We start from the raw sequence: 25,934 nt of genomic DNA, 5'->3' as shown, positions 1-25,934 counted from the left end.
TTGAACAAGGGTGTCCATAAGAGTGATCAGAGCTGGGATTTTGCCCCACTGATATAGTGGGGCCCAGCTGAAGTCTTCTGTACCTGGGGAGACTTCACCTACTGCCTCAGAATTTTGGTCCAAGCGTGGTGGAGACACGGTGACCAAGGCTTTGGCGTCCATGTGCTGCCCCAACCTGTCATCACAGCCCAGGAGCCTTTTCCTCCCCCGGCAAGGACCTGGCACCCTGCAAGGGTTAAGAGCCACAGAGGCAGTGAGGAAAAATGTTCTTCTGATTTGCTTAATGAACGTTAATTAAGAAGACAGAAGATAGCAGATTCCTTCAGGGTAGAGGTGAAAGGCCCGTTAATTAAATCTGGAGAGAGAGCGCAGGCAGGGCCGACTGATCCTCCTCCTGATCAGACCTGACAAGGCAGGCACAGGGCAGGAGCGAGGTGTGCCGGAGCCACGGCTCCCGTCCCCTGTAGCCCAGCTCAAAGCCGGCAGCCAGGTTTTGACAGAGTGCTTTGGCGTGGGACCGGGTGCCACCACCCTCTTACCTGCCCCCACCGCCCATGAGGCTGAGGATGGCCCCATCCCATGGGGCTGGGGTGGGAGCGGGGTCAGTACCCCTGACTGCAGCCGCACCTCGGGCCAGTACTGTGAGATGGGCACGCTCTTGGTTTCCAGCAGAACCTTCCCCTGAAGGGATGAGCTGTCTTTGCTGTAGCGCTGGATAAAACGAGGTCTCCCTCAGCCACCTCTGTCCTGAGGAAGAGGATAAGAAGGTTTGGTCACCCAGCTCAGTGGTTTCCCCAGGTTCCACTGCCAAAGCCCACAGAACCTGGGCATGGGTTAAATGGGAGTGGGTCAGAGAGGCACAGGGTACCACTTTGTGCCAGTGCATCTCTATGCCAGGAGGGGAAAGTGGCCGGACCCAGCTGTGCCCCGCCATGATGGACCCCTCCTCCCCGCTCCCAGGTTTTGGCACGCATGCTGCCTCACCCTCCTGGCGCAGGCAGCTCCTGCCACCAGTCATTTGCCAAAAGGGGCTTTTCTGCCCTTAGCCGAGACCCTAGGAGACTGTCACACCTAACTGGATTCTGCTAGCAGACTGCTGCCTCCACACTTTTGCTCCCCACCAGTTTTTAACCCAGGCTTATTTTTAAAAGCAGAGCAGCTGAGCATCCCAAATTACCCCCCACAACCACAGCAGCCCTACCTCCCTGCCCTGCCTGGCCCCTCTGAGGCAGTGGCCATACCTGCTCCCAGCCCATCCCTTGCCCTGCGACTGGAGTGGGGATTGGAGGCAGGTTCAGCTGCACAACGCCATGAGCGCTTCAGTCGGCACAGCCACAGCCTTCTGCTGCTCTCCCAGCACGCAGCGGCATGCAAGGAGCAGGGGTCTCCAGTGCCGAGGTCTCTGGGGCAGGGTGATGGGGTGGTCCTCATCAAAAGCGGCAGCCCCTTGGGCAGAGGGGACCAGTCCAGGAGAGGGCCGCTGGCAGGGCCTCCTCAGTTCTGCTCACCACGGGGTGAAGACCCCATTGAGTGGGAAATGGCACGTGCAGTGTAAATAACATCTGGAGCATCTCTTCTGCGCGCTGGCTTATTTTGTAAACCTGAACTTTGTAAAATGTCACGAAAAGAGAAATGGGAGGCCTGGGATGAGTAAATGTCTATTAGAAATTCCCCAGGACGGTGGCAGTCACATTCTCGCTCGGTGACGGCACTTTACAGCCCAACCCTGCTCAGGGAGCGGGGTCATGCGCAGCACTGATTGCAGAAAGTATTTAATTAACACTGCCGTAAATACAGCGCTAGTGATGCCAACCAGACCACGACAGTTAGGATGCTGCTGAGCTGTGTGAAGTTTTGCCAAGGCAGACAGGAGAAGACAAGGGAGGGCAGAGAAAATCTGGAAGATTTTGCTCCTTGTCTTGTCCCAGCCCCTGGGAGCCTCAGGGGGGCCAAGAGGAAGATGGAACAGGGATGTTGCCCCTCAAGAGGATGTCCCCTGAGCAAGAAAGCTTCACCAACAGCTCCTGGACATGGGGAACAAACTCTCTGGGGCAAGGTGCTCCCAAAGCAATTGCCAGGACAGGCATCACCATCCTCTCTCCTCATGCACAACTAGTCTGGAAGCCACCTCTGCAGAGCTAATCATCCCCAGGTTTTCTCAATACCTGGCAGACAGTGAAAATAGGGACCTCCCAGCTCCACTCATGCATGACCACAGGCTCATCATCTCACAGATGACCTGAAGGACATCAGACCTGACCCAGCCCAAGGACACAAGGTGACAGCTGAGCCATCATTGCCCCCAGGACACATGCTTCACCCTCTCATTGGGGCTCAGGAGGTCAGGGACCACAGCAGGAGGAAGAGCTGGATCAATGCAGGACCAGTCAGTTTCAGGCACAGCCAAAAAGACCCTTTCCCTGCCTGAGCTCATCAGTAGCTTAATGATACCTGCTAAAAAGCTTCAGAGTCCCTAATCACTCATCATATTACGGCTACTCACCGTGAGTGAGGCCAACCAGTACAAACTTCCTTGAAGCCTTTCTAATTAACGAGCAGGAGCTTAGGCAATCCCAGCCCAAAAGCAGCATCTCAGATAAAACCAGCAGCCTTTCTGCCAGCCTGTGGCTTCCCTTGATAAACCCCTTTAATGGGCTTGTTAGCATCACCTGAGGCCACCTCATTGGCTAACAAGGCACATCTGTCTGTCTGTCCTCCCCTGCCTCCCTGCTGTGGATGGGGAGAAGTCCATCTGCCCATGCATCCATCTGTCTGGTTCTTAACCCTGTGCTGAGGCCCTGGATATGTTCCCTGGGTACCCCTGAGCATCACCAGTAAGGCTGGGTGACAGCTGAGCAGCAGCAGATGCCACCAGATGGTCACCCCAAACAGAGACTTGGCTAAACTGATAACTGGGCGGGCACTGGAGCCCCCTCATTTGCTAAGTGTCTAGCTGTACCAGTCCCACAGGGAGATGGGAGCAAGTTCAGGATGGCGGCGCCGAGCTCCTGCCTGCAAAGGCCCCAGGACCTTTGCAATGCTAGAGGAACATGCATCAGCGTTGCCACGACAGTCCGTAGTTGCAGTCGCTCTCTGGGCTATTTCCTGAGAGGTGCTGAGCACTCTCAGCTCACCAAAATGATGGTTTCTCAGGGGGCTTTCAAAAAACAGGCTTGGAAATCGCTTAAGCTTGCTGGCGGCATTTCCCCTGCCAACCCCTGCATGCCATCGACATTTCCCCTGCCTGGCCCTGTCAGCCGGTGGCACTTCCCCTGGTGGCCCCTGCCCGCCGGCAGCATTTCCCCAGCCAACACCTGCCTGCTGGCAGCATTTCCCCTGCCAGCCCTCTTAATTGCTTTCCAAACCTGCTTTTCCAAAACCCCCTGAGAGCCCATCACTGTGATGAGTTGTGATGGCTCAGCACCCCTGCCGGGGGCCACCCCTCCGCAGCGACTGCCTCTTCCCCTTCCTCTCCCTCCCATCAATGAGAGATGGTCCAATAGACTCTGTGACAAATCAGAAGTTGTTGTGATACCTTTGACTTTAAAGCAGGAGAGACACACCCCCCCCCATAATATGATCTACCGTGTCTTTATATTCCCAAGCATGTCGCCCGGGGATCGGGGCCGGGGCTCTGAGTTAATATTCTCATGGAAACCAGTGCCCTCATCCAATTACCACGGGGATTTTGGTGCAGTCGGCAGCTGAGCTGCTGGCAGCCCTCGGCACGGGAACGAGCCCCATGGGGGACCAGATCCACGCTGGCCTGGCCAGGGCCATGCCAGAAGTACTGGGGGGCCCTGAGTTAATTTGCCACCCCCAGATAAGCGCTGTGCCTTGGACTGGGAAGTACTGGTGGGAACTGGAAGCACTGGCAGAGCAGCAAGAGCAAAGCATTGCTGCAGGCGGCGGCAGAGAGCTCTGCTGGTGAAGTCCACAGAGATTCCCACTTCCAGCGGGAGTAAAATCCCTCTGTTCCGTACTCGAATGCCTGCTGCTCCGATTCCCCCTCCAGCCACAGAGGCTGGATGCTCGCTGGTAATCCTGCATCATTTATTTTCATTGGCTGACAGAAAAAAGTGCCGTCAGAAAACCAATGTTAGCTATGCTGGCTGGCATATAAAATGTTGCTTTAATTGTATTTTATCTGGCAATAGGAAAATAGAAGCAGCAACAAACCCTCCAGATATCCCCCTCCCCCTCCCCCCCCCCCCCATTTAAAATTTCAATTTGGTAATTTTATGACTATGTTTCAGATAAAGCCCAACAAGGCACACTGAAGTAAGAGAAGTGATTTGTCCTTTTCAGTGGCACATGATCTTTGGACATATTTCCCAGCCTATAAATATTAAGACAGTTTTTTTTTAAAAAAAGGACGACTGGGGTTTTTTTATGTCAACTGTTATTTTTCAACCAACAAACCATTATTTTTACAGCCCTTGTTTCCAGCCTTCTGATCTCTAAAGGCAAACCAGAGAAGTATCGGACATCTGAACCAAAATAACAACTATCACAGAGCAGCTTCATGCCCCCCAGCCCGGGCCCGGGCACCGTGCTGAGTCCTACTGCGATTTTACACTTTCAAGGACATTTTCATCTGCAGGGAGGTTAGGAACAGAGCGACTTCAGCTCTCTTCATCCACTTCCCAAAGAAATGGTGTAATTGATTTACTGTTGAAATTGGAGGAGGAGGCTGGAAGGCTCATGCTCTGCCTCTCCTGATGCTGATGCCAGGAGGGAGTTGCATGGGCTGGCCATGATTTGGGGTTTCCCTGACCTTTTCCCAGCATCTCCGCAAGTTGAGAGGATGAAACCTTCCAAACTACCGTGACATTTAGAAACCAACCTCTGCCATCAATACATAAACCTGAGGATTTTTCTGTGCTACCTGGAATAAAAAACTCCAAGTCTCGACTAACCAGCCCAGCTCAGCTCACCCACCTGGCCGAGCATCACGAGCATCCTTCAGGTATCGCTGCAGATTTATGTGCAGTATAAAACCCCTGCGCACGCCCAGCATGGCAGCGATGCCTTCAAAGCACGGGGTGCTGCACATGGAACGGGGGCCCTGGGGAAGGGGTTAATGGGTGGGCAGAGGCAGCGCTGGGGAGTTGCTAGGAGACTTGGGGCTTTAGGATGCTGGATGTGATGCTCAGCCAATGATGGAGTCGTCTGACAGTAAATCTGCTAATTTGGGTTTCATTGATTGCTGGGGTTTAGGGGTGAATGTGGGTATGGCTGAGCAGGGCTGACCCCTCCTCCCAGCCCCGGACTGATGCTTTCCCGTCCTGCTCCTGCAGTTTCAATTAAACCGCTGAATTAATCTCTTGCAATAAACTCAGCTGCTATTGCAGTTTGTGTTGGGATTCATAATCACTTTTCCTGCAAATATAACAATTAAACAGAGAGGTCTTGGTAGCTTGGGAGGGAAAGCTGAGGCTCCCCCAGGCTGCCGGCTGGGATCAGGATGCCTGCCCTCTGCCAGGGTTAGGTTTTACCAGCCAAAAGTCATTTTGGGGGGCTGCTGATAGCAAGGGAGCTGGGGGAGGCACCACTGCTTCCTGCTCACCTGCATATACTCCTCCAGATGGCCCGGGCTGCTGCTCTTCATGCGGGAAAAGATTTTAAATTAAAATCTTGCCTGTGTTTTTTGGACATTTTTGGCTGTTCCCCCCCCCTTATTTTCCGGAACTCTGGCCCATTTGCCATCATTAAGTATAGGCAGAGCAGCAGTGCAGAGGAGTGGGGCAGAGGGGTGCAGAGGGGGGCTACAGGCACAGAGCGGGTCTCAGCGGGGTGCTCTGGCCAGGGCCCTGCCCCACAGGGGCAGCCATGCAGCCCACAATGAGCCCCTTTCAGGCCGGGGTCAGCCCCAGCTCTCCGCAGCCCTCCTTGGCCACCGGGAATTGCTCCTCTCTGGAAAGCCCCCCGCTGAGCCCTGCAGCCAGCCCCTCTCATCAGCTCTGATGTCTCCCTGTGCCATCGCCCCTTGCCCCGCTGGAGGGGCAGGAGGGCTCCCTTGGATGCCCAGCATTCTGGACATCCATCCCAGCAGGATCCGACCTGGCTCTTCTCCAAAACTAGAGTCTTTTTCCACCCAGCAGCTGCTTGCACTGTCCCCCCACCAAGCGTTTAGCCCACAGCTTTGCAGGCATGGGATGGGAGGGATGGGATGGACCAAGATGGGATGGGGGGATGCAGCCTTCCCGTTGCACCCCAAGCCTGACAGAGGAGCAAGACCCATGCAGGGGCAGGATCCAGCCCCTCCAGGGACTCCAGGATGCCAACTTTTCACAGAAAGAGCGGATTACAGAGCATCAGCTCCAATCGATACTCTACCACGGCAGAAAGCAAAGGGAAAAGAGGAACAAAAGGAGGTTTCTCAGTTGTGGAGGATTTGGGGGTTTTGTTGTGTTTCGAGAGACAAAAAAAAAAGCCTGAGAAAGAGCTGGGCAGGAAGGGCTGGAGGGAGGGAGAACAGCAGGCTCCCCCGCACCGGGGCACCACTGCAGGATGGGACCCTGCAAAATGTATGCAGTGCCAGGGAGAGCACATGGGCATGAGGCGAGCGCAGGGTGGGCATGGGGTGGGCTAAGGGTGGCCATGGGGTGCTCCACCTCCACCCGGCACAGGGGGTTTGACTCCTTCTTCCCCAGATTGGGGCATCCACAGCAAAACCCTCCTGGCTCTGGCCACCTGAATGGGGCAAAAGGTGGGGGGTGGGTTTGGCAGAGAGAAAATAGGTGAAGAGATGCTCTGCCCCGGTCTGGTCCTGCTGAGATGCTCACAGAGAGCAACAGGCTCAAGGGTGCTCTGGACAAAAAGGGGGTGGGGGGTGGGGGGGAGGAGTTTGTTAAAGGAGGTTTTTTGGAAACCCAAAGGTCTTGCACAGGGATGAGCAGAAGAAATGCCCCAGGAGCTGCTACCAGGGACCCACTTTTGGCTGCAGCCCAAGACATCCTCGCAGGTAGTTTGTCTCATTGTCTGAGCTATTGATTCCTCCTGTGGAAAGAAAAGGCCCTGGCACAGCAAGCAGCGTTGCTAAATTCCCTGGCAGCTGAAACAGCCTTTCCCTGTGGGATGAGGGGACAGGGAAGCCTGCACAGGGCAGTGACGGGGACAGAAGCTGGGGGGCACCCTGGACTGCCCCGCTCCCATGCAGGGACCACCCGGTGCCAAACTCACAGCAGGGAGAGCACCCGGGGCGACCTGGCACATTTTTTGTCACCCCAGGTCAGTGGCCCAGCACAGGACCAGCCGGGCATCGTAACACTCTCTCCGCAGCTGCTTGGGATGAGGCTCACGCATCTCCTCTGCATTCCGTGCTCTCGCCAGCGCAGGGGCGAAGAGCTTTGAAGGAGCTGCCCTTTCATTATTAATATGATGATGATGTCTGACGCCGTGTGTGCACAGCGACAACTCTCTGCCTCCCGTGGCACCCTGCCAAGAAAAGCACACGCTGCTCCTCGGGGAGGGGTCCGTGTCCCCCCTGTCAGTGTTTCCCCCATCCCCAGCACCTCTCTGTGTCTCGGATGGTAAATAATGGAGTGGTTCTGCCCTGCACAGCCCCTTGCTGGGTTGCACCCATGGGACATCGGTCCCCTTGCTGGCTCTGGTACTGTGATGCCCTGGGGATGCAGACCAAGTGCTGGCTGAATGCAACAAGGGGGGTAAAATGCCACCGAGCCGTGCCTTGTGGTGTCCCACTCCCCAGAGGGTCCCATCCCCACAGGGGGCATGGATCCAGCCCGAGCCCAGCCTCTGCCCACGACCACCGCTGCAACTCTGCTCACTGTCTTGGACCACAAAATAGAAGATAGTGACAGAAATTTTTTTTAAAAGACTCATTTCAGTGCATGGGCCCGATCCTATGTTGCTTCAGCGGTTTGCTGCCCCCAGGCCACGGCATGATGCCCGGGCAGCTTGGGCAGAGCCGGCTTGGGAAGGGGAAACGCCGCAGGAGCCACAGCTCCCGGCAGGACCCGCTGCTGCAGTGGCCTGCCAGCATCCTCACATCAAACCTCTCTCCCGTTTTTGCCCTCAGGCCACAGCCTGAGACATGCATCATCCCCTCTGTCTGCCTATCGATCTGGGCCCGGCTGCTGGCAGAAGCCCCCTCCCCACCCAGGCAAGCTGCTGTCAGCCCCCAGGGGTGTCCCACATCCCAGCCCCATGCCAGCCTCCACGATTCTGTGTGGGTTATGTCAAGGTATGTTGGATTGCAAATTAGACGTCAGCCTGCTGCACGGTCCCGGCTCCATCTGCAGCAAATGAGTTGCTGGACTTGGAGAGTGTCCAGTTGTGTAGCTCCGCATGCCTAACACCCAGGGCTGACAAGCCACTGAATCACTCCTCCCCGTGCTGCCAGGCCACATGAAGCCAAGATACATTTCTTTTTAATGATAAGTTTTTATTGTTTGGAGTTCAGCTAAAACAGCCTCCCGGGCACCCGCAACCTCCTGCTTCCAGAACGGCCGAGCAGTGTGGGGGCTGAGCCCGGCCAGCGCGGGCACACCAAACACCCCACCAGTGGAACGAGTTGGACGGTCTCAGCTGTAAAGGGAAGTCCTTGAAAACTGTCCATGGGGAAGCAGCTGGGCTGACGGCCATGAGCGTCGCCCGGTAAATCCATAGAATGTTGCCAAAGCCAAAGGCAGGATTTGCACCTGGCCGGGAGACAACACACACACACATGGGTACCGACTGTTTGAGCCAACGGCTGTGCTTCCCTCCCTACCCCAGAGAGCCTTTCGGCACCGTTTGCCAGCCCAGCACACACTCAACTCTTCCCGAAACAGTCTGTGTGTCCTGGAGATGAGCCGCTTGGACCCCTGCCCCCGCTGTGCACACAACCTGCCACCGCTATGCCTCTGCTGCTGCTGCAGGGAGGCAGCCCCCACCCCAGCAACACTGCACAGGAGCTGCTGTGGGGTCCCAAACGGGGCTGAGCTCCAGGGGCAGAGCCCCAGGGGGGTTCAGAGCAACCCCCAGCCCCATTGTGCCACCTGCCTGGGGGACAGCCCCACACTGCTGGAGGGGGAGTGTGCAGGGCCCCCCCAGGAGGTTTCCCAGGGGCCTCTCGGCATCGAGAGAGAAACCAGCCTCCCCCGAAATGGATTAACTTGGGGCTGAGCCATCGCAGCTTTCAGGATGCTCCTCCGAACCTCTTAGCAACACTCCTGCCCGCAGGTCAGACAACCGGCAAATAAAAGATTTAAGGGAGGTGCCGCAAAGGTACGGTAAAGAAAAACCACATCCGCTCCCAGAGAGGTGGCGGTAAATCAGGCCGGGGAGGGACTCCTGCGCAGGAGCTGGTGGCACGCAAGGCCAGCATCGCTGCTTTGGGCTGGAAACACGGGGATTTGTGCAAAACACCCCACTGGCTGCCAGTGATGCTCCTGTGGGCATCGATGTGACCCCGTGTGACGGGTGGTTTGGCTGCTGCCTCCCCGTAGCCAGCACCAGCTTTCCACCATGTGGAAACCCACCATGTGGGTTGTGCTAAGAGGCACCCCCAGCACTTCGGCTACCCTTGGACACAAAGGTTTGGGGGGTCCGATGCCGGTGCCCCCCCACCTCTGCCCAGCACCCTACCCATCCTGGCCCACTGCTGGGACTGAGCCCCTCCAGCATGGGGTGCTGAACTGGGGACCGTAGCTTTGGAAAGGTGGTGAGATGGTCCCTGGGGCCCCCATCTGCCCCCCCCCCCAAGCCTTCTGAAATGCCCCCGGACCCGCTAGCATCAACCCCTGCCTTACCTGCTGCCGCTCTTCCAGCTGTGCTGCCACATCTGGGCAGCTGCGGAGCGCCGGGGCCGGGGTGGGGGGGCTTGGATCCGGAGTGACTCCGGAACCGCTGAGGCGGCCGGGTGGGGGGGAGGGGGGCAGGGCAGTGCTGGGGGGCCGGGGGGAGCCCCCGGGGCATCGCCGGGCGGTGTCGCCGGAGCGGGGCCGGGGGAGCCCCGGGGGGGAACGGGGCGGGCGGGGAGGGAAGATCCACCCCCGTGTCCGTGCCCGTGTCCTCCCTCCCTCCTCTTCCTCCTTCCCTCCTCCTCCTCCTCCTCCGCCGCCGCCGCCGCCGCCCGTCCTCCCGCCGCGGCCAGCCGGGCAGCGCGGGCGGGCCGGGGGCTGCGCTGCCGCCGGGGAGGGGGTCTGGGGGGGGTCCTGGGCACTTGGGCTGGAAGTTGGCGGCGCGATGGGGAACGAGCGCTGGAAAACCATGGGAGGAGCATCGCAACTTGAGGACGGGCAGCAGGAGAAATCGCAGGTACGGGGCGGGGGGCGACGGCGGCAGCGGGGCAGGGGCCAGCCCGGGGGTCCCACCGACCCACCCCCCCAGCACTACCCCCCCCTCGTTCTTCCAGCGAGCTTTTCTCCCGGTGCAGCCCGGCAGGGTGAGCTGCCCCCCGGTCCCCGCCGGTGCAGAGCCCCCCGGCTGCCTCCCCTCACCACCACCAACCCCCGCCCCCAAATTATTGAGTTTATTTGCAGCCAGTGCCCCCTCACCCTCCAGCGCTGGGGCTGCCCCTTGGCGAGGCAGCGGGCGATGCTCCAGGGCTGCCACGCACGCCTCTGATAAACCGCTGCATGGTTTAAACTGCTTAAATAACCCTTTAAAAGGGATTTGGCATCTCAGCTCCCTGCCGCAGCCAGAGTCAACCCTCTTGGTTCGGGGACCCCCGGCCGCCCAGCCCGCCCTTAACCTCCAGGAGCTGCCCTGGTTTTCGGGGGAGAAGCCGGCGTTGCGGCGGGGTGCGGCGAAGCGGCGGCAAAGCCTGCGGCGAGGCGCGGGGATCCGGCACGTGCCGGAGCCTGCCCGCACGGCCCGCCGCACGCGTGGCAGCTCCTCCAGCCCCGCGCCGGGAGCGCCCGCTGCCCGGCCCGCAGCCGCCGGGCGCGCCGGAGCAGGCAGGGGAGCGCAGGCACGGCTGCGTGGCCGGGGCACGCGGCTGTCCTGCCCGCGCTCTGGGTGCGAGCAAGGCGGGAAGGGAAGGCGTGCGGAGTATGGGCAAGCGTGCCTGGGAAGAGCTGGGGGAAAGTGAGTCTCCCATGGAGCCTGGGAGTCAAGGGAAGGAGCCAAGAGCCGGCAGCGCCTGCCCTCCCTCCGCACCATGGCGCTGGGGGAGGATGGGGGGAGCAGCCGGCCCCAGCTGTGAGACCCACTCGCCCCCGGGTGTGCTGCTTGCCTGTCCCTCTTCCACCCGCAGCGATGCAGGAAAGGGACTTCTGCCTGACTTCTCTCTTCTGCACACCCTTCTCTGAGCCCTCTTCTCCCAGTCAGCCCATCCATGCCAAACGGCTCCCTCGCCTAGCGGGAGAGGGGCTGCCCTCCCCGGGCGGCACGGGAGGCCCCAGACATCCCCCCTGAGAGACAAACCTTGCACTCCTCTCCCCTTCCCAGGAGAGCTGCCTCCCTGGTGCGCAGCCCCTCCACGCAGGGGTCCGAGCGGTGCCATCCGGCTGGAGCTGCTATCCACCCGGCTTTGCACCCCACCTCGGCCCCAAGGATGAGCTGGGCAGGATGGACCCAGCCCCACCACCCGTATGGGACTGGACAACACAGCCCAGAGCTGGTGATTCATGCAGGGGGGTGCAAAGGAGGCACGGAGTTTGCTGTGCAGCCGGTGCTGGGCTTCCAGCTCCCGTAAGCTCTAGTGGAAAGCCGTCGCAGCCCACCCGCACGCTCACCCATGTTGCCGGCGCCGGCATGCTCGCCAGCCCTCTCCTCTCCTTTCCTCTCCCGGAGCCGCAAAGCACGCCGTGCTGTGGGAGCGGTAGCAGGCAGGCTTTGGATGACAGAGGAGAGCAGGTAACGGGAGTGGGATTCAGTTCACCTGCTTCCATGCCTGCGGGGAGCAACCGAAGTGCGGCATTAGGCTCTGGGAGGGCACGGGGAGCAGCAGGGTGCGGGGGGGGGGGGGGCGCAGCTGGGGTACAGCCCCTGCCTCAAGGCGAGCAGGGATGGGGGCTGCAGCCCTGCGCAAAGCTGAGCAGCAGCAGAGCTGGACGGGCAGGGAGGGTAGAGAGGGACAGGGGCAGTGGAGCAGCACAGGGCGCGCGGCTGGGATGCAAAATGAGCTGCTTGAGCTGCTCTGGAGCGAGCAGTGGCTTGTGGGGGAGGTGTGGGACTGGCCCTTTCTGCCCTGGGGTTCCTTCGGGGCTGGGTGGACCCTGACAGTAAGGTGGGGTGCAGCTAGGCTAAAGTTTGTCCCAGCAGCTGAACCTGGGCAATGCAAACCAGTGTCCACCCGCTTGAGAAGCACAACCAGGTACCTGTTTCGTACCTGGCTGGAGGCATGGCTTGAGAAGAGCACCCAGGGCTGCCTGTGATCACTGCCCACCACCCCACAGCACAGAGCTTGCCTGGCAAGCAGACAAAGAGCAGTGGCTTTGGCAGAAGCAAAGGGCACCTCCTCCTCAAAGAGCATCTCCCACGGCAGAGCTCAGCTTGTTCTGCCACTGCCCTCCATCCATGCTCCCCAGGGACCAGCCCACCTCTGGCTCTGCTCTGGCTGCCCCGGGGGACAAGCCAGCTCCCTCCCCGCAGGCTGTGAGTGCTGGAGCTGCTGTCTCCCGTGCCCAGCAAAGCCGCTCACCTGTCTGGCTGGCTGAGGAGGCTGGGGGAGGATGGGCACAGGGGCTGCAGGGACCCACAGCCCCAGGCTGCTCACATGGCATGGCTGGGGCACTGGGGTCCTGGACCCCACGGGGCACGGTGGCCAAGCATAGAGATACTGCCTGAGCCAGCGCAGGGCATGGAGAGCCTGGCACACCGTTGCACCGCCAAGGCAACACTCCCTCGGTTGTGGTCTGGGGCTCCCCCCCAGTCTCCAGCCCCAGCTCCAGATAAGGTTTGCAAGTGAAGGTCTACTCATCCTGAGCACCTCCCAGCCTCGCAGCTTCTGCTCTCCTTAGGAAGGAGTGATATGGAGGCGTCAGGATCTCCAGCTCAATTGATGTTCCCAGGAGGATATAAAGAACTGAGGCAGGGCAATATCCTGAAAGCCTTGGCAGGAAGATCCAGGAGCCCAAGCCCATGAAACAGACAGCAGAAACCCCCGGAACCATGAGGGCCGTGGCCATGGTGCGGCAGGAGCGTGCGGCAGAGGCATCTGCAGGGCCCCATGCCAGGAGCTGGGCATGCAGCTGCAGGACTGCTGTGCTGGGGAGCTCTGGGGGGATCTACACCCCAGTTTGGAGCATTGCTGGTGCTGCTGGCTGAGCGTTTCCCTCCTCTGCCCACTGCAGGTTGCCAGGTAACACAACCTGCCAGCAAAATGCCGTGGGACTTGTAAAGCTGCCACTGCTCGGGATCTTATGGTCACGAGCAAAGGTGGTTGAGTGCAAAGGGGATCTGCCCCCAGTTCCTGCCCCAGTTCCCGGTGCTGGCGAGAAGGCAGCGATGCTGGGGCTCAAAGGCTGGAAAACAGCTGGATGCAGCTCCCTGGCAGTGCTGAGGGATTTTGTTGTGTTAAAGCCCGGTTGGGATTTGTGTGGCTGTGAGAAACAGAGCATTGGCCACGCACGGCTCTGCTCCTGAGACCCTTAACGCTCAGACAGGTCCCTCGGCTGTAGCAGCCCATCTGCATGTCCCAGTGGTCATGGTTCAGGCTGGGGACATCAGCACGGTGGGGAGCAGCGGCATGTGGGACAGGAGGGCGCAGAGCTGGGGAGCTGAAGGTGCTGTGGTAGCCAGGACAGCCATGGGGACATGGTCCCTGCTCACCCCGCAGATCCCAAATCACTCTGCATTGGCTGTGCATTCAAGTGACTCCTATCTGCATCGCAAATGACTCCTGTCACTTCTGCGCTCGCAGGGTGCCGAGGGGCCAGGTTGGGCCCTCGTGAGGGTGTCAGCGGTTGGCATTTCCCATCTCTGTCTGCCACCATCCTGCTGCCCCCAGGTACCCCTTGTGCCCCCAAGCTGAGACTCTATGTCTACAAATGCAAGGCAAACTCCTCAACCCTCTGCTTGCTGAAAACTCCCCTTATTGCCTTTGACATCTTTTAATGCACACCGAGGGGCTGAGCCTGGGGCTGCTCATTATGAAGGTCCCCGCAGGGTGGCTTCCCATTCAGCCCAGTGCCATTTGCATCTCCAGCCTTGCTCCATGCACTGGGGAGGAAACCCGGAGCATACCCCCATGGCTGGTGGGGCATCCACAGCCCCCCAGACCCTGTCTGGCCAGCCCCGCTGCAGCTGAGGTCACCTTAATGCAAATGGTTGCGGGAGCATGAATAAAATGAAGGGTGCTTGAAGGAAGGTGTCACTCCAGATAGATGTGCACAGGAGGGGACAGGGCCTGGGAAATCTTTGCAGATGCAGCAATTTTCCCCTCGTTTCTGGGGAAAGTAGCCTTTGTCTCTCCGAATCTGCGGCTTTCTGGCAGGCCTGCAATTCCTTGTGACAGCTGTGGCCAGGGTCAGGGGAAAATCACAGCCTTTGTCCTGCAGGTGTAATGAGAAGGGGAGGCGTCAGGGGGGCAAGGGGCTGATGGGGCTGGGTGGCAGCTCGCTCCCTCCTCACGGATGGCGTTGGCACTTGACGCTTTGCAAGGAGAAAAGGCTCTCGGTGCACACAGAGCAGCTCCCGCAGGCTGAGCTGATGGGTCCCTCTGAGCTGAGGTGCTCAGAGGGCATCAGAGACCTTTCCCACAGTAACTCCCCCTCACTAGGAAGCTCCAGGACAGATCCAACAGCTTTGGGAGCAGCTCTGCTCCCCTCTGGCAGGCAGTGAGGGTGCAAGGGGGACAGGGATATGTGGCCCCCCACAGCTGGGAGATGCCCCATGCAGAGCAGTCCCCACGACACTCAGGGGCAGTGTGATCCCAACATCAACACGCAGCCTCCCGTTGGTGCTGGGGACAGACCCTCCCTTCCCTCACCAACTTGCTTCCCCTGCGGTCCCGGGGACACCAGGAGCGTTTTCCCTTTTTCTCCCTGTATTTGTGCCCAGGGCAGCAGGGAGCCCCGCACGCACCTCCCGGGCAGCCGGGGCTGCTCCAACTGAGTACACCGCCTTAAATAAAACATGCCAGTGGGAGCAGACGGCCACTGCGTGTTCGCTCTCTTTATTATTTCATACCTCCGGCTCCCAGGCGGGTTTAGCTGCTTTGCTCACTGAGCACTTGCCCATGGCCTTTGCGTTCCTGGCAGAACTGTAGGGCTCCCTGGGGTCCCCACGTCACCTCCTCTGCCACCACCCATGTCCAACATCATCTTCCCCATTGCTGGACCCCCCTAAAGCCCATGAGTGTTTGAACCCACCTCTCAGATGAAGGGGAGCGGGATGGGTCCATCCGGATGGGTCCTGATGGCATCCATCTCTCTGTCCGCAGAGGATGAGCTGTGGGTACATCCTGTGCACTGTCCTGCTCTCGGTGGCTGTCGTCCTGGCAGTGACGGTCACGGGGGCCATCCTCTTCATGAACCACTACCACATGCCCGGCACTGAGTCGCCCCCCGTCATCAGCACCAACCCCGAGGAAGCCAACGCGCTGGTCACCATCGAGAAAGCCGACAGCTCCCGCATCAACATCTTCATAGACCCCAACTGCCCTGACGCGACGGGCACCTTCGGGCGCCTGGAGGGGCTGCAGACCTCCCTGCTGCATGCCATCACTGACCACGACGCCGAGGCCAAGGCCACCAAGAGCCAGCAGAAGGCCCTGCTGGTCACGGTGACAGATGAGGTGGCCAAGCTGCTGACGCACGCCGTGCAGCTGCGAGCTGACTGCGATAGCCTCAAGAAGGGACACAGCGCCATGGGGCAGGAGCTCAGCGCCCTGCAGGGCGAGCAGGGCAGGCTCATCCAGGTGAGCCGGGGATGGAGGTGCCGCACGGTGCTCCTTGGGGACAGAATCCCCATCCCCATGTCCCTGGGGCATGGCTGCTTGCAGCCCCTGCCCACAGTGTCCCGGGGAGACCTCCAGCAGAAGGGGCTGAGGTTTAAGGCAGGCACTTGGGAGCTGCAAGTTTGGAAGCACAGCTTCAGCTCCAGCTCATCATCCAGCTGGGTCTTGCTGCCAAACTGCCCTAGTGCCAGTGAGGTGGGTGTGCAGCCGCCCACCTGTGGATCTCCCAGCTCCGGGTTCTGTTTGGGGGCTCTGAGCAGAGCCAAGCACAGCACAGGACCATCCTAAGGGCAGTTCATGCAGCAATCACCCTCTCCTTATTTACAGTCCCCAAAATTTCCCAGCCAATGATCTGTGCTGAAATGCTTACCTGGGTATGCTGGGGGTCTGCCAGGCATTGTAGCGAGACCCAGGGCATGGCTGGATTCTCAGCCCCATGCCTGTCCCTCCTGGTGCTCATCTGCCTCCGTCCGGAGCTGATCAATCCCCGCTGCTTTGCTTTGCTCCCTGCCCTGCTGCTCTGCTGCGGCCGCCCTGCATCGCTTGCCCAGCCCAGGTCACCTCGGGGTACGGCGGAGAGCCGGCAGCTGTCTCAGGACACGGCTATTCCTGCCACCTCTGCGATCCCATCCCCTTGCCCAGAGATGCCCTTTATCCTACACAGTGGTGGCACCAACACATCCAGGTTTTGGGGATTTCTCAGCCCCAGCAGTGATAGGCACTATCTGGACCCTGACCCCAGGCCAAAAAGCACCAGAGATGTTGTATGGGATCTGCTGTGGCTTTTATGGCCCCACCTGGTCCCCAACAGCCTGTACCCTGGCAGGGAATGTCGCTGCCTGCAGTCATCTGGGGAGCTGTGGGAGCTGGCAGAGCATCCTCATGGCAGAGTGGTGGTGGGACTGGGGAGGGGTGGAAAACATTTAAACATGTTTAACCTTGTTCCCCTCCGTGTGTCCCCCACCCACAGCTGCTTTCGGAGAGCCAGACCAACATGGCTCGGCTGGTGAGCTCCGTCAGTGACGTCCTGGACACGCTGCAGAAGGAGCGTGGGGGTGCCCGGCCCCGGCTCAAGGCCGACCTGCAGCGAGCACCAGGCAGGGGAGCACGGCCCCGGGGCTGCTCCAACGGTGAGACGGTGTCCCCGTGGGTCCCCGGGAGAGGGATGCCCCTGAGGCTGTTCTCAGCAGGTCTCTGCCTAGGAAGATGGAATGGAGACAACCAGCCTGGAGAAGGGATTTAATACAGCGGGGGGCTGGCAAGGAGGTGGGACACGAGGGAGATGGAAAGCTGTGGCCTAGAAGGGGTGTTTCTCACTGTGCGGCCCCCAGTTGTCAATAAACCAGCCTGCAACGCCCGCACACTTCGCACCCCTGCAGACCCACCCATTCCCCACGCAGAAACAGCTGGGGCAAAAGCAGAGCAAGAAGCAACCGTTTGCCTTCACACGGGTGCAGCCGGCAGCGCTGCATGGGACTCAGCATGTAACGGTCACATTCATCATCATTTGGTTAAGAAGAAGCTGAGTAAGACTGTCCCGGGGCTGCGAGCACGTGCTCACACTCTGCCTGCAGCTGCCTCTGGGCATCGCCTCCCTCCTCCCCAGCTGGGTCCCAGCCTGCCCTTGCTGTCACACAGGGACATGGGGTCGGTCCTGCCAGCTGCCAGGGGGGTCCCCGTGGTGGCTGCGTCCGCCTGGGCACTGCTCGCCCTGAGCATCAGAGGAGAAAGGAGGGAAAGAACAAGGCAGCACCGAGCCGCCAACTAGAGCTGGCAGCAAGGTTGACAGCCTGAAAGAAATAGCAAGACATTAAATTAGAGCATTAATTAACCAGCTTTCCTCTTGTCCCACCCCATCCCAATGCCACGCTGCAGGCTCCCGGCCCCGAGACTGCTTTGACATCTATGTGAGCGGACAGCAAGAGGATGGGATTTACTCCATCTTCCCCACGCACTACCCCTCCGGCTTCCAGGTCTACTGCGACATGACAACTGATGGGGGCGGCTGGACGGTGAGCTGCTGCTGTGCTGGGGGGTGCTGGGCGATGCCACCACTGGCTGTCCCTGTGCTGGGGTGCCGGGGGCGTTACTCTTGGCACTTGGATGTGTCATCGGGACGGGGGATAAATGCTGATGGGGTCTGGCTGTGCACAGGGTGCCCGATCCTGTGGGGAAGCAAGCAAACAGGCTTGCTGGCATTACCCATGCCAGTGGCATCAGCAGGGCTGACAGGCTGAGCCCTGTCCCAGAGCCCAGTGGCCCTGCCTGGGCTTGGGGAGCTTGGTTGGAGCTGGAGGGTGGTTTCAGGCAGGGAGTTGGATGCCACGGCTGGAGCTGATCCTTCTCAGTGGGGCTGGTGCCCAGCTGGGGCAGGGCGTAGCTGCAGTTGTGCCGTGGGGTGAATGGCTGTGCTTTGCCCTGTCCTTGTGGTCGCAGTGAACTGGTGCTGGGGTTCGGGACGGACCCCAAACCAGTGTGTTTCGCCTCATCTAACGCAGGGGTGCCTGGGGCACCTCTGGTGCCACGCTGATTCACTCGCTCCCCAGCCGCCCTGTCTGATTCGCTTTGTCGTGGCAGATGCAATGGCCCCATAATCAAAGTAATAGGGGCAGGGAGCCGGGGGGACACGGCGCTGGCAGCCCCAAGCCTGAAGACCCACCCCCTTCACTCTGGGGGCCCATAGGGTGTGAGCAGCCCCCACCCAGGTGGCCATTGCTCAGGGTTCCACAGGGCAGCGAGGGGGTCCCAGAGAGGCGGCGGGGGGCTCACTGGGAGGGGTGGATAGGCAGCCTCTCCCCCAAGGACATGTTGGGTGAGCCGAGCCAGCCAGTGCCCCTCCAGCTGGGTGCTCTAGGAAACAAATCCCCACGACCTGATCCCCCTAAGCAGCTTTGAGCACTGCCAGGAGGGAGCTTAGCCACGCTGCCCTCGGGGGGCTGATAAGTCTTCGGACTCAGCCTGCCCAGAGCCCACCCCCAGGCAGGAGTGACCTGTCATACACAGGTTGGCACCAGCAGCTCTAGTGGGGAAACTGAGGCACAGCTCTGGGGACCCCAGATCCTGGGGGGCTCACAGAGGGAAAAGGGGGGACCCCACTGGCTCCCCAGGGTGGGGAGGGTCCTTACAAAACCTGTGCACAGTCTGCACAGCCTCTGCCAGCCCCAGCCGTGCTCAAGTGCTGCCTGAAGAGCAGCCCAAGATGATTAGCAAGACACTCAGAGGCTTATTTAAAGCTGCTGCAGCCAGGAGGGCTCCAGCTGGGCTGGGGAGGGGGTGAAGCAAATGATTTTACACCCAGCAGCATCATGGGCTTTGTCAGCAGGGCCAGCACGGCGCTGCCTGCAGCACCACAGCTCTGCCCTGCCTCGTCCGGGGCAGAGGAGCCAAACCCCGGCATCCCAGAGATGGGCACATCCAGACCAGGGCTGAGGGTGCTCACGCCAGGCTCCTGTTTCTTGGGGCTGCTCTGCCGTGGAGGATCTCAAACATACCTGCAGCCCCGCAGAATGGTGGGGGGGAGGCGTCTCAGCCATCTCCCATGGGGCTGGGACACGGAGGGGGTCCCTGGGGCACTGACTCACCCGGGCTCCAGGTAGGCCATGGCACGGTTAAGTGCTGTTGTACAAAGCCTGGGAAATTTCCCTCCCCTCCTCCTCCTCTGGAGCGATTACTCCTGACATTTGGGCTTATTTGCATGTAGGTGGGTGGGTGGAAGCGATGGCAGCAGCTGAATCAATTTTGACTCGGAGCTTGGGAGCTGCTGAGCTAAGCCTTAGCTTGCATGGATGGCTTAGAGACCATGGGGAGCGGGGCAGGGGCAAGAGCTGCCCCAATACCCCATCAGGGAGAAACCCAGCCAGGGTCACTCACTGTGTGCTGCTCAGCACCTTCCCATCCCCACAGTGTCATCTGCAGTGTCACCGTGTCCCCTTGCCAGAGGCAGGGTCCTGGGTCATTCCCCATCCCCTTTGTTGGGAAGGCTGAGCAAGGCACAGCCCTCACCAGACCAACGCCTCTCCTCCCCGCGATGGCTGCATCCAGCCCGGGGCAGCCAAAGTCCCCTGCACTGCGCAAGTGATTGCAGCTCTGGGTTTGCTGCCTATTTTGCATAGTCAAAAAGCAGAAATCTGGCAGAGAGGGCAACCACCATCGGTCTCTGTGCAGGGCAGGGTGACACGAAGGCAAAGAAGTGTGGAAAAGAAGAGCCAAGGAGCCCCCAGCACACCCCCTAGTCCACTTTGTTCCCCCCTCAGTCCTGCCTGCCAGCAACAGGGCCACGTTTGCAGCCAGCTGGGGCATGAGTCCGGGTCGGTGCCCGCTGGCACCAACGGGAGCATCCGTGCCCTGTGCTCAGTGCCGACTTTAATTACAGCAACACCCCTGGGCTGCCCAAGCCTCGTGGCAGCGCCAGGCTGCAGCCATGTAATTGCCCAGACTGACCCTGACTCCGCGCTTTGACACTCACCTCTGGCACTTTAATAAAGTAATAACAGGGTGATGGAGGGCAGGGGAGGCTTAGCATCTTGGGAGGCATGAAAGAGTTGTCTCTTCACATGCTGCTGTTTTGAGAAGTCTTTGCAAATGCCCTGTGCTCCTCCCAGTGCCCCGCAGCCTCCATCACTGCCCAGCTGGGGCAAAGCCCCCCAGTATCAGCATCTCGGCCCTGTAAGCAACGGTGCCATGATGGCTCCAGCCGCCTCAGCGTCATTTTCCACGTACAGCATGTATTGGGAATTGGTGGGAAGGCCAAAGTCTGTGCAAGAAAAGGCTGTGCCAGCAGGATGAGGGCCGTGGTGATGTTAAGTGACAGCTTCCAGCTTCCTGGGCACCTCCTGTGCCGGGGATGCTCACGGAGATGCCTTCACCCATCCTGCCCATCACCTGATGGAGGGGTCCCGGCGCAAGCTACGGGGTTTGAACAGACACTGATGTATTTACACGTGGGCTGGGATAAGCCGAAGGCAGCGTGTGAGACGAACCCAGGAAAATGCGTGCTGTTTTCAAAAGATGTGATTTATGTGTTGCCATAAATGGGGATGAGACACTTCTGCTGGTGGGGACAGGCAGGAGCAGCCGGGGCCCTCAGCCAGGCAGCGCTGCCGGCTGCGGTGTTCACAGGGGATCCACAGGATTGGCACTTCCCAGAGATCGGCTCCCAGTTTGTCTTCTCCATGGCTGAACCTGAAGATGCTCTCCCCGCTGTGAGGGGGCCTCAGAGGAATGCCACGGGGCCGGGGCTCTGGGTCCATGCCGTGGTCCCGAAAGCCTGACCGGGAGCTTGAGTGCTGCAGTGGCAGAAAAGTGATGGCCGAGCACCTCCCCAGGCTGCAGCTGTGGTGGGGTTTTGAGCCTGCTGGGGGTTTGGTGGGGGCTGGCATCAGGGGCCTGTGGGGAGAGGGAGCAGACCCCTCCCTTGCCACCAATGCACAGGCCGGTGTTCCCGTTTTTCTCTGGTTTTAACCCATTTTTCTGGGTTGGTGCCTTTGCAGGAGCCTGTCCCTACCCCACAAGCTCAGCACGACTGGGGGAGGCAGAGAGCGGGGGAGATAAATATTTCAGCCTTGCTTTAAAGAAGGGAAGGAAATCCTTTTTGCTTAAGAGAGGGTGATGCATATTTGATGAGGAGGAAAAGAGCAGCAAGGCAGGGCTGGGAGCATGGCAGTGAGCCTGCGGGTCACTGGTGCACGCGGCATCCTGGTGCATGCAGCATCCTGGCACGGGGTGCAAGGAGGAGGCTCCTGCATCCCTGCCTGCATGCAGGAGAGGTGGGTGCATGGGTGAAGCATGAGGAGGGACCATGCATGAGAGATGATGAGGCTGGAGCAGGAGGCCCAGGAGGACACAGGACCTCCAGCACCCACCAGCCCTTCTGACCTGGTTTTGAGCCCCTTAGGGCCAAGCCTGGTGGGCGGTGGGGCACTGAGGGCTCCTCCGGCACCCAGGGTGATTGCCAAGCCATGCTGAGGATCAGTGAACACAGATGTGCCTCGCACACTTCCCTGGGCACCACCACTCAGGCAATTGGCCTATTTACAACCGCGGGTCAAAGCCGATTAAGGGGGAGCATTGGTGCTGCCTCTGCCGCCTTCCCTGTGCGGCAGCACCGGAGCCGACATCGGCTGGGGAAAATCAGCTTCGGGCCCCTGTCCAGCCACGCATCCCCCCTCACCCAGCAAGGCTGAAGAAAGCCCCTTTAAAAGGGCTTAACTGCAGCTTCTCAAGTGCTCAACGCAGGGATAAAAATTAAGGCTCTAATTCTAGAAGGTAAGTACAGCAGGATCAGAGCCGTACCATGCTGAGGAGCGTGCTGGAGCCTGCACCGGGCACCCACGGCCCCAAAAATGCTCATCTGGTGAAGGGCAAAATGGCACGAAGTTCATGAGGTGGGTCTCCTCCACATGCCGGCATGAAACCCTGCACGTGCAGGATGGGAAAGGCTGCAAAGGAGCATCCCCACAGTGGAGCAAAGCATGGCAGCTTCCCGGCCAGCATGGGGGCTCAGTGGCACTGCCTGAGCCTGGGATGCTAGCATCGGAGTGAATGGGCTCAGTGGCACGGCACAGCCCCGAAGACAAGGTGTTCTGGTCCCTTGGCTGCCGGTACATGGGGTGGCTGTTCCTAAATCACTGAGCACCCCATCCTCCCTGCACCACGGCCGTGGGAGCGTGGCGCTTGGTGGCAGCCGGGCAGGCTGGCTCAGCCAAGTTTAATGCAATTAATCCAGGGCTGGAGGCTTAATTAAGTTCAAATGGTCGGACAGGGAGTAGCATTTTCTGGATCATTGTCAATAAATCAAACCCGAAACTATGGATAAAAGGGGATGAAACACACAGGGCATGACATACCAATGAGCAGATGGGAGAGGAAAAGGGAAAGGCTCCAAGGAGAAAAGCCACGCTGAGCCCCAGGGATCTGGTTGGGATCTGGGGGCTCTGCAGGAGCTGGGGTTGGTGCCCCACAGTTAATTTCTCTGGGATGACTAACGAGGCTGTCACAGGAACGATGCCTGATAACTGGCTGGCTGCCCAGGGGAGAGCGGGGACCCGGGAGTTTTACCTGGCACCGAGAGTCCTGCCATTTGGAGGATGGCTTGAAGGAATGACCTGTGCAGCACGTGCTGCAGGGACAGTCCTCAAGTCACGCCGTCTGTCCGTCCATCCACCCATACCTCTGCTCCTGTATGCAATGGCAGGGTCCAGGCTGTTTCCTGTGCGCAGCCTGGAGCCGGGTGCGGGGTGCCCACCCCTCCTGGGGGCACCGGCCACCTTCCCGCAGGAGCACACCGTGCGTTTCCCAACCTCTGCTCCCATTTCCAGGTGAAGGATCCTGTGAAGTGTTTTATTTGAACCGACTTACCCATCCCTGGCAGCCTGATCTGGCATTTCCCTGGGGCCCTGCTCGCCAGAATCCCTGTCTAATTACTGAGTCGAAAGGGTTTAATTTGTGCCTGCATCTAATAAGACGGAGGTGGGGAGGGCTGGACAGCACGGTGGGGAGTAGGGGGGGCTGCTTGGTGTGCACAGGCTTGGAGCAGCCCCACAACTGACACCCCATGTATCTCCCTCCCAGGTGTTTCAGCGGCGGGAGGATGGTTCCGTGAACTTTTTCCGTGGCTGGGAAGCCTACCGGGATGGCTTCGGGAAGCTGACAGGAGAGCACTGGTTAGGTGTGTGGGGCTGGCAGTACCTGCTCCTGGGTGGGCTGGCAAAGCCTGGGGCACCCCAGACCCCCTGGGGGATCCTTTGCAAAGGAAAGGACACCAAGACCCCCGTGGCCAGCACTCAGGTCCTAGGAGAGACAGCCTGGGCAGGCGGGGAGGGGACTGGGTGGCTGCGCAGGGGCAGGGAAGCGATGGGGCTGTTTGCCCGTGAACTGAGCACATGCCCTTGGCTGTGCAGCAATCACAGAGCGAGGTCTGGAGGATGGGAACTGCTCCCCATCCCACCTCACACCCCCCCCCAAGGACCCCTGACTGCCCTGTCCCTGCCCCGGGGTCCCCACACTCACCCCCTCCATCCACTGCAGGGCTGAAGAGGATCCACATGCTGACGGTGCAGGGCAGCTACGAGCTCCGCATCGACCTGGAGGACTTTGACAATGGCACTGCCTTCGCTCACTACGGCAGCTTCGGCGTGGGGCTCTTCTCTGTTGACCCCGAGGAGGATGGGTACCCCGTCTCCATCGCTGACTACTCGGGGACGGCAGGTAGGGCAGCAGAACAGAGGGACGCCGTGGTCTTTTGGGGCAGAGGGAGCCCCCAGCCATCAAACCCCCTTGCTGGGGCATTGCCTGCCTCCTCCGGCACTGGTGGCAGTACTGGCTGTATCCCTGCAGCCACGGGGAGCTGGAGGCAGAGGGCTGTGGTTGGGCACTTGCAGGGTGGGTGACCCAAGTGCCTTGCACATCACCAAAGGAGGCACATTGGGGTGCCCAGGGGAACCCCCCAGGGTGGGAGACAGCCTGAGGGCAGGGTGAGGGGCAGGAAGGGCCCATCACGGCTCCTTTCGTGGTGGCAGGAGACTCCTTCCTGAAGCACAATGGGATGAAGTTCACCACCAAGGACCTGGACAACGACCACTCAGAGAACAACTGTGCAGCTTTCTACCATGGCGCCTGGTGGTATCGCAACTGCCACACCTCCAACCTCAACGGGCAGTACCTCAAGGGCCACCACAGCTCCTACGCCGACGGCATCGAGTGGTCCTCCTGGACCGGCTGGCAGTACTCCCTCAAGTTCACCGAGATGAAGATTCGGCCTGTCCAGGAGGAGAATTAGCTGGATAGGATGTGCCCCCCGCCCCGTGCCCAGGCCCCTGCCCTTCCCCATTGCCCCACAGCCCCGTCCATCCCAGTTGCCATCCTCCCCAAGGTCTGGCCCATCTTTAAGGGGTCCCGGGGGAGCACCTGCCCCTGGGGAGGGCAGCTTTAGCTCCCGGGTGCCTGTGGACATCCCTGGACCTTTGCTCCCTGCTTCCATCGCCCCCCTGCAGCTGAAACGGGTCTCCTGGCCAGAGCGTGACCCAAGGCTGGTGCTTATGGCTGCAGCAGAACGACAGCAGGAGGCGGGGGTTTGGGGAGCAGTGCTAGTGGTGTCTGGCAGGGAGGGGAAGGGGCTCCCTGGAGGGAAGGAGGAAAGGAAGCAACAGCCCAGGCAGGGTGGGTGCTTCTGTTCATCTCCAGTTTTGGCACAGACACACGGCAGTAGCCTGGCCGAGCTGGTGAAGGGCCAGGGGACACTCACCATGGGGAGCCCCGAGCCCTGCAGAGCCCCCAGGACTGGGATGAGGCTGCTGCTCTGCAGTTCTGGCTCACCCCATGGTGCTACTGGGGACAGGGAGGGCTCAGCTGGGTTGCAGTCTGTGCACCTGACCATGCCAGTGACTCCTTCGCTGGCCTGCAGAACGCTCACGTCTCCCCCTGCAAGAGCAATGCAGCTGGAAGGGACAACCACAAACTCCTTTGTCCCCCTTGTCCCTGTTCTGGCTGCTGGAGCCTCCCAGCGGGTCGGGACACCCCAAAGCAAGCTGGCACCGTGCTGCAAAGACACACACCCAGAACGGAGCACAGCACGGAGTTGTTTTGGTGGTGCTGGGGAAACAGGGAGCACAGCGAGGAGGAGGAGGTGAGGAAGGCTCTCTTCCTGGCATGGCTCTGCTGGCTTTCACAGCTCCTCCCTCCCAACCAGACCCGCTCAGACTTAAGTCGGACTTTTGCTATCCAAAAACTGTGACCTTTCCCAAAACCCTTGACTTTGGACAGCATGCCCATGTGCCCCTGCGCAAGCCCCCTCCACTCACTCCTGGCCTGGGGACTCACACTCTTTTTCACTGAGGATGAGCCACACTCTGACTCGGCACCTGCAGATAATCAAAGCCTTTCATTTCTTCAAATCCTGTTAAGGTTTTTCAAAAAGAAGCCCCGAGTGGGGCTTAGCATCTGCAGGGCCCTGATAACTGGGCTGCAGGTGATGCCTCATGCCGGCTGACATGAGGAGCTGCCACGGGGTGTGGGGCTGACTTCTCCCTCTGGCTCGCTGGAAGGACTCAAATAGGGGATTTTGTAAAAAAAAAAAAAAAAACAA

General features: G+C 59.9%; 1 protein-coding gene across 1 annotated transcript; it reads left to right on the top strand.

Moving 5' to 3' along the window:
* The first annotated feature begins 10,176 nt into the window (after positions 1-10,176).
* On the top strand, positions 10,177-25,934 carry FIBCD1 (fibrinogen C domain containing 1). Its single transcript, XM_075112226.1, has 7 exons — positions 10,177-10,266; positions 15,338-15,814; positions 16,824-16,983; positions 17,729-17,865; positions 23,423-23,519; positions 23,879-24,058; positions 24,370-25,934. Exons 1-7 carry the CDS (start codon positions 10,195-10,197, stop codon positions 24,627-24,629), a joined length of 1,383 nt encoding a protein of 460 aa, XP_074968327.1. The 5' UTR covers positions 10,177-10,194; the 3' UTR covers positions 24,630-25,934.

The sequence above is a fragment of the Phalacrocorax aristotelis genome, chromosome 17, assembly GCF_949628215.1.
Source record: "Phalacrocorax aristotelis chromosome 17, bGulAri2.1, whole genome shotgun sequence".
NCBI lineage: Eukaryota > Metazoa > Chordata > Aves > Suliformes > Phalacrocoracidae > Phalacrocorax > Phalacrocorax aristotelis.
Note: the sequence above shows the minus strand (reverse complement) of the source record. Positions and strands in the feature narration are given on the sequence as shown.